This window comes from Mus musculus, chromosome 14 (genome assembly GCF_000001635.26).
Source record: "Mus musculus strain C57BL/6J chromosome 14, GRCm38.p6 C57BL/6J".
In the NCBI taxonomy this organism is placed as follows: Eukaryota; Metazoa; Chordata; class Mammalia; order Rodentia; family Muridae; genus Mus; species Mus musculus.
Genome location: NC_000080.6, coordinates 29,967,077 through 29,975,630, shown reverse-complemented (window position 1 = coordinate 29,975,630; position 8,554 = coordinate 29,967,077). Strand labels below are relative to the sequence as shown.

The 8,554-nt window shown below is 45.4% G+C and overlaps 1 protein-coding gene across 1 annotated transcript; it reads right to left on the bottom strand.

Annotated features, from left to right (window-relative positions):
• Window positions 1–556: 556 nt before the first annotated feature.
• Selenok (selenoprotein K) lies at window positions 557–7,251 on the bottom strand. The gene is made up of 5 exons (NM_019979.2): window positions 7,095–7,251; window positions 5,515–5,605; window positions 3,760–3,843; window positions 2,184–2,270; window positions 557–1,155 (listed from the first exon to the last, which is right to left on the bottom strand). The coding sequence occupies exons 1-5, from the start codon at window positions 7,111–7,113 to the stop codon at window positions 1,152–1,154; spliced, it is 285 nt and encodes a 94-aa protein (NP_064363.2). The 5' UTR covers window positions 7,114–7,251; the 3' UTR covers window positions 557–1,151.
• Between the last annotated feature and the right edge of the window lie 1,303 nt (window positions 7,252–8,554).

The window sequence follows — 8,554 nt, the reverse complement described above, 5'->3', positions numbered from 1 at the left end:
CTGCGGCTCGCACATGCGTAACCTTAGTACCCCGGAGGCAGGCAGGCAGCGCTCAGGCTCCAGTTCAAGGCCAGCCTGGGCTATAGTTTGCTTTTGTTAGTTTTTCAGAACTTAGAAGTCCCTGGGAAGAGGAACCTCAGTTGAGAAGATGCCTTTATCACACAGCCTATAGAGAAGTCTGTAGGGCATTTTCTTGATGGATTGTTGTGTGAGGACCACTGTGGGTAGTGCCACCCTGAAGGTGGTCTTGGGTTGTACAACGTAACAAGTTGAGCAAGCACTGAGAACAAGCCAGTAAGCAGTGTTCCCCATGGTCTCTGCCCTAACTTCCCTCCGCGATGGACTGTGAGCTATAAGATAGCAAAAACAGAAACAAAACCCCTTTCCTCCCCAAGTTCCCTTCGGTCATAGTCTTTGTCACAGCAATAAAGACAGCAGTGAAGTCCATGGGTTTCAAGACTGGGGAGCATACAGTCAGTCATTTCAAGCTCATTTCTGATGACTGTGGCCTTATAAATATCCTGACGGTGTTATCTAATAGTAAATCAGACAACATGCATTTACAAAGTAAGTATATTAAAGATTAAAAATTCAAAAGCAAATTTACATGTACTACTGAAATAATTATGTTTTGGTTTATTTATAAATGAGAGCAAAGTAACAGTGAGCAGTATTTCAAAAGCTGAGAAAAGGCAAAATTAACAGAACTATATACACTGGAGAAGGGGGTGATGGCTTGGAAAAGCCAGACAAAAACAAAACCAATCAAACAAAACCAACCAAACAAAACTCCAGGACTAAATACATGGCCTTTATTTCTTCCGGATCAAAGATTTTGGGTATGATCATATAAAGACGAACAATTAAGTTTTGCAACCTAGAAATATTTACTTCTTAAAACTATATTAATACTTTAGTAAACTATACAAAAAAAAGATAAGGAGACAAACATGTACATTTATAGAACTGCGTATCAGTCAGGCTAGATCCTGCAGAGGGAATTCCCAGCATGACCTCATTCATCTGTGGGGACACAGAGCAATCCTTGTTTGGACATACACCATCTTCTCCTGCACGAGCCGCTCTTCACCGCTTGATGGCTTCCTTCTACACGTGTGTATGTCTAGTTGTCTGCTTCTCAGAGCAGACATTTACCTAAAAGAGGTTAACAGAATTAGCTCCTGCTTATTAAACTGGATCTCTCTCTCTCTCTCTCTCCCCCCTCTCTTTCTCTCTCTCTGGCATGTGTATATCAGCATTAAATTCTTGAGGGGTAGAAACAGTGAAGAGAGCTGGCCATGAAGCCAAGGAGGTCCAAGGAGGTAAAACAAATCTTTTCTCAACTGATATTTTAATAATAAAGTCAATAAACTTCCAAGAATTAAGATATATCTTGGGCTGGAGAGATGGCTCAGCAGTTAAGAGCACTGACTGCTCTCCCCGAGGTCCTGAGTTCAAATCCCAGCAACCACATGGTGGATCACAACCATTCGTAATGATGCCCTCTTCCAGAGTGTCTGAAGACGGCTACAGTGTACTTACATATAATAAATAAATAAATAAATCTTAAAAAAAGATATATCTCTCTAAATAATAAAATATGCAATTTCCAAAGAGATGACTCAGCAGCTAAGAACACTTCCTGCTCTTGCAGAGAACAAGAGTTAGATTCTAAGTACCCATCTTAGATGGCTCACAACTGCTGACTACAAGAGTTCCAGGAGGATTTGACTTATTCTGACCTCCATGGGCACCCATACTCACAAGCAGACACACATACACACATACACACACGCACACACACACAAGCAGGCAGACACACACACACACACACACACACCTAAGTCAAAATAAAATCTTAAAATGCCACTTGCAGATCCACTGCCCTCTTCTGGTCTCCTCCTTGCCTCCACCCCTCCAACATATACAGTACATTTATGTTCATGTAAGCAAAACACTCATACACATAAAACAAACAAACAAAGTCAGTCGGTGGTGGTGGGGGACACTTTTAATCCCAGTACTCAGGAGGCATACGTAGGCCAATCTTAAGTTTAGGCCAACCTAGTTCAGGGATTAACAGGAAAATCCAGTCTCGAAAAACCCCTCACCAAAAACATGACTTCTGTTTTTCTAAACAAAATATTCCTAAGGAGGCAAAGTCATTTCAGATTTTAACTTACCTTCCTCATCCACCAGCCATTGGAGGAGGGCTGGGGCCACGAAGGTGACTGATCCTACCCATTCTTCGTGGAGGGTTTCCTGGTGGCCTAATAAAAGAGGAAGTTAGCATGTAATGTTTAGTAAACCCAGCTTCAGTTGGGTCTCTCTTCTTTGAGTGTCTTGCTATATAGTGTTGCCTAGCCTGAATTCTCTATACAGACCAGACCTTGAACTCAGATTCTGTCTATCTCTGTATCCTAAGAGCTGGTTTTAAAGGTATACACCACCATTCCTGGCCAATTGGTTCCTTTTATTAAGCATTCAACCACACCTTTTTCAATAAACACAGGAAAATGAGCATGGTAGCCTACAATGGTTATCTCAGCTCTAGGGAGGCCAAGGAAGAAAGATTATCACAAGTTTAAGGTCAGCTTAGGATATGTAGCCAGGACTGAGCCAACAGTGCTACAAAGTCAACCCTATCTCAAAAAACAAAACAAAACAAGGCACGCAACCCTAAGAGTCTTAAAACAGCAACTACCATGCAGGTTAGCAAATGGAAAAAAAGAAAAGGAAGCACACGGAGAAGTTTTAAACATATGTGGGCAGACTGAGCCGGGCCATGGCCATGTGAGGACAGCAGGGTGGAGAGAGAAGTCACTGACCAAGGGGGGCAGCCTGGACCACGAGCGTAAAGGGTAGAGCAAAGAGGCCAAGTAACCAAAATGTTTGGATTATATGACATTATATGCTAGCCATACCCTGTAACAAGTATGGGACTGAAGGCTGCCGGGAAAACCTGGTGGCCGGTGTCTGCTTTGATATTTTAACGAGTACCTCAGTTAGCCATCTGTCTCAGGTCTGAGACCTAATAGATGATCAGACAGAACCTCAACTGAGCAACTGCCTCCATCATCAGAGCGGCTAACAGGGCACGTGTGTGTGTGTGTGTGTGTGTGTGTGTGTGTGTGTGTTGCAATTTGACTACTAGCTGCTGAGAGCCCACTGTGGATGGTGCCAGCCCAGGCTGTATGACAAAGGTAGCTGAGCAAGCCAGGAGAAGGAAGCCAAAACCAGCTGTCCTCCATGGTCTCTGCTTCAGGCCCTGCTTTGACTTCCCTAGGTGATGCACTGTGACAAGACTTTCCTTGCCCAAGTAGCTTGTGATCAGTGCTGGATCACAACAGCAGAGAAGCAAACTCTAGTCAGGAATCAAGACTGCAAACACTCAGCTCAGCGTGTGGGCTGTAGCTCCTCCTCTTAAGTAAACCCAAGCCCAGTGCAGGGCTGGTGCCGCTTCTCATCTCAGCTGGCGGCTGAGTCCAGACTGAGCTGTGAAGTCTCTAGATTTGAATGGTGCGCATTAGTTTTCAGCCTATAGTTTAGCTTTCCTGGGGTAAATTTTAAAATTAAAATTTAAAAATGTTATAGTTCTGCTAGTTTGACTGTTTATCAGAAAAAGCAACTCGACTTTTAGTTTATAGCAACCTGTTAAGTTTGTGAAATGAGATTTTCATTACTACAGGTTCAACTCTATCTAAAACAACAAGATGAAGACAAAGGAGAAACATCATCAGTAGGAAAGGCTCTCCCTACCCTCTTCCATCGTCGTATCTGGAATCAGAGGAGCTCCCGTAGCCTCTTCTTTTCTTCACATCTTGCTGAAGCAGAGTTTTGAAACTGAAACAAAGGGGCAGAAAACAACAGAGTCTCACTTCTGACACCAGTGTCAAGCATACTGCCATGGTTCTCTAATCTCTGCAAGACGGTGACTAACCCAACTTATTAGCTTAAGCCTCCAGTTCCTGATGCCAGCTGGACAAACTTAGCATACGCATATGTCTAAAACAGGGCGTGCCGTGTTCTATACCAAGCCACCTGCCCCTGCATTTCTCCTCTGCTAGTGACACCTGTAGACAGCACGAGACCAGAGTCCTCGTCAGTGTCATTCTTCCTCTTAGGTGTCAGCATTACCTATTTTTACAGTATCATACAGTCATCAGCCCCACCCCAACTAACTTATTCTGTTTTTAACAGTGTCTTACATTCACCATGCCTGCAATTCCTCTGCCTATAGCCTACCTGACATCACCTTGCGGAGGGAATAGATAAGGGTATTATAGTCAGAGGCACAGAACTACTCAGAATGTCAGAAAATGCAATTTCCTTTTTTCCCCCTAAAGACAAGGTTTTACTATGTGTGACGCCTAGCTGGCCTTAAATCCCACCTGACTGAATTCTAAATACTGGGATTAACAGTGTATGCCATTCTTAGTCCAGTTTTCTAACTTCTTAGATGGAGGGGTTAAACTAAGGCAAAACAGTAAACAATATAGGTAAAATTTGCAAAAGTAATTAAATTTTGCACTGGTAACTTTGAAGTCAGGGCCTTGTCCCTCCTTGGGTAACTTCCTCAAGTGCACTTTCCACAATGGCACTCATCCACTATCCCTGCAATATGAAGGCTGATATTATACTGAATATACTAAATTACACTGACTATGAAAACTGACAGTACTAATATACTTAGTTAGGGTTACTAGTGCTGTGACGAAACACCAGGACCCAAAGCAAGCTGGAGAGGAAAGGGGTTTACTTGACTCACAGTTCCACAGTCATAGTCCATCACTGAAGGAAGTAAGGAGAAGAACTCAACTAGGGCAGGAACCTGGAGGCAGGAGCTGATGCTGAAGGGGTGCTGCTTCCTGCCTTTCTCCCCACAGCATGTTTTCTTACAGAACCCAGGGGTGTCCCCATCAACAATGGGCTGGGCCCTCCCACATCAATCACTAAGTAAAAATGTCCTACGGGCTTGCCTCTAGCCTGATCTTATGGAGGCATTTTCTCAATTGAGGTTCCTATTTTCAGTAATTCTAACTTGTGTCAAGTTGACATAAAACTTGCCAGCCCAATACTCAATGAAAGGGGGACGTATCCTTCTCTATCTACTCATGACTTTCCAAACAGGAGACATTCAAATATTTACTCAATTCAGGGTAAGTAAGACCTGGTAGTAACTGGCTGGCAGTTTAGGTAGCACAGCACGTAATGGTCAGACACCACCCCTCATCTAATACACAACTACTTAAAATGCCTGAGACCTCATCTAATACAGAACTGCTTAAAATGCCTGAGAAGTCGACATTTTTTTTTCCCCATTATCAACTAACCCTTCATTAAAAGTTCAGAACCAGGAGTGGTGGCACATTCTTGTAATTTCAACACTTAGGAGGCTAAGGCGGGGTGACTACAATGACTTCCAGAACAGCTTAGACTCTCTATAACACTAAACCAGCTATGAGACTAAATAGCAACACTTGGTCTCAATTAAAGAAATGCTTTTATACTTACAAGAAAACCACGAATTCTGCTATTCCCCAGAAGAAGTCTGTTAGGAAAGACACTCTCCATGGGGACTGATTCCTGCTGTCCAACACCTGACCTACAGAATTAAAGAAAGAAACTGAGGTAAGTGCCACAAGTCCACAACTCGGCGCTGCCTTTAATCAGCGGAGCAACACCAATGAGCTCAGCTTTTGACTTGTTGGCTTCTTCAAGCCAGTCAACATCAGAGGTCCACTGTGAGTGCAGTCAAACTCTGGGATCTAGCGTTCACTCCTTCGATAGATGTCTACTTTCAGTATGTAATTCTCGGAGGCGAACTCATTCTAGGCATCTCTTTGCCATCTCCTTCTCACTGGTAAAATGCACATGACATTTTAGTGGCGAGATGGATGCAGCAGAAGAACACTGATCACTTTTGAGTGCATAGCTGTATGAGCTAGTGACCTAAATTGCAAATAACAGAATCTGCGAGCGCTCGAAACTGAAGATGGAATGATGATGCTTCCTGTAGTGCCCATCACACCACCTATCCCAAAGCTTTGTAATCAGGAGGTGAAATCCTGAAAAAAGCCGAGAAATTCAAAGTGCTCTCAGCCCTAAGACTTCTGCTAATCGCCCTACTCTCTAGAGATACAGAGATGAATCTGATACAACCACACCTATTTCCAGGGCCCCAAGAGAGTCTTGTAGAAATGCGCCAAGGAGTCTCACCTAAGTCACACAGGTGGGCAGATGGTTCTGGCACTGATACGACCTTCTCAGGCTGTATTTTTTTCTTTTCCAGTAATTGGAGACTTGCTTCCCAAGTTCTTTCAAACTGGGTAAAGTCTTGGGCTTAGGACTAGCTACACTTTTAGGGGAGAAAAATCTGTCACAACTTTTGTATTGCCTGGCGTGGTGGTGCTTGCCTTTAATTTAATCCCACTACTCCGGAGTCAGAGGCAGGAGGATCTTTGGGAGTTAGTGGCCACCTTAGCGTACACAGTGAGTTACAGGGCAGATAAAACTACAAAGTGAGACCCTGTCTCCAGATTTTATTTATTTTTTTCATATTCTTGCTAGTCCTGCATCACCACCATCGCCATCATTATTGTACGCATTATAGAGGCAGTATGGTAGGTAATACTGGAGCCAACCTGAGTTCAATTTAACCTAAATTTCATATTGCCTTTGTGATCTTTAGCGAGCTAGTCAATCTATGTCTCAGTCTGCATCCGAAAAACAGGGATAGAAATACACCATCTGAATAGAACAGTTACAAGGATGAAAGAGATGCTAGGCAAAGAACGCGGCTCTAGCGGCCCAAACAAAAGCGCGTTGTATCCGGACCGGGTTAGCGTCTCTGTCATTCCCGGGTTAAGGACACCCGCGCCCGGGATCACTATCGCAAACCCACAATCGGAAAATTGGCTGTACCAGGAGGCTTCAGGGTCCCCCAGCGGCACCCGGGGACCTTCTGGGCTGCGCCTCGGCTCCCACCGCCTCCGCTTCCCACTCCTTCCGGCCACTGGTGTGGGGGAGGCCGCCCCAAGCTCAGGACCCGGCGAGTCAGGACAGAAGCGGCCCAGGGTAAGGCTCTCACTCACCATTCGAGATGTAAACCATCTTCCCTCCGGTTGCCTGCTTCCTAGCGACAGAGAAGACCGGACGCCCCTGTTGTCGCCGTACCTAGCCTCCCGCCCCGCCCTGTACGTCACAGGCCACTGACAGACCCAAGTCAGGCTAGAGGTGGGTCGAGCCCATTGGCTGCTGGGAGACCACTCCTGACTAGAGGTTCCGCCCAGTCACACAAGTAACTTCCGCTGGCGTGGATACTGCCTGAGTCAGGAGACCGGATATGACGTCTAGGAGAAACATTGTTTGAGGGTCCTTTTCCCCACCCCCCTCACTTGGTTCCGGTTTGACCGAGAGTCTTTGAGGCCACAGCACTGCCGACCGGAAGTTGCTTGCTAGTTGGCAGACACGCGCAGGGTTCGGGTCCGAGGTGGCTCGAAGGGCTTGGAGGGCGGAACGTTCCTCAGCTTTCCAGATGTGTTGCTGTCTTTTGGAGTGGCAGGGAGAGGCTCTGAGGCGGTGTCTGGGACATGAAGAGCTTTAACCATCAGGTTTTGCTGAACTCACTTTTAAGTCCCTCTGGACCGTATTCCCTTTAAGCCGGTTATTTCTGCTCTCAGTTTATTTGTTTTGCTTTTTTGAAACAGGACTCACACTGTATTCCTGGCTCTGAGCTCACATTGTAGACGAGGCTGGCCCTAAACGCAAAGATCTGCCTGCCTCTGCCTCCGTAGCGCAGGGATGAAAGACAAGCCTCACCACACCCAGCTGGTTTTTGTTTTTGTCTTTTGTCTTGTTTTTGTTTGTTTTTGATTTGGGATCTGTGTATCCCAGGCTGCCCTTGAACTCACTTTGTAGACCAGGCCTATACCAGTACTCATGTGGCATAGGCAGGTGGATCTGTATAAGTTCAAGAAGTGGAATTTGTTATTTTTCGAGACTGTTTTTCTGTGTAGCCCTGGCTGCCCTGTAACTAGCTCTGTAGAGCAGGCTGTTCTTGAACTCAGAGATCCACCTGTCTCTTGCCTCCCAAGTGCTGGGACTAAAGGTGTAACCAACACCCAGCTAAGAAGTGGCATTTTTAATAGCTGTAGAGACACAACTAGGGAAAATCAAATGAACTTCAGAATGACAATTTCCTCTGCTTGTCAGCATTGTAGACGTGACATATGCGTTAGAAGGCAGGTCTTGGGCATCCAGTAAGTTTGAAGAAAATTCCTTGCTGCCCCTGTTGTGTTTCCTTTGTGGTGCGGGGAGTGGGGGTGAGGAGAGGGGAAGGGAGGAATGAGGTGTGCAGTCAGTACAGAAAGGGAGAGTTGGGTGTTTTCCACCTTATTGGACTGGCTAGGGAGCTCTGGCCATCTGCCTGTCTCATCCTCCAGGATAGGTCTGAGTTGTGTGCAACCACTGTTGGCTTTTACATGACTGCTGGGGATTCTAAAATCCAGGCCCTCATGTCTGTGTAGCAGTCACTTTACCCACCGAGCTCTCT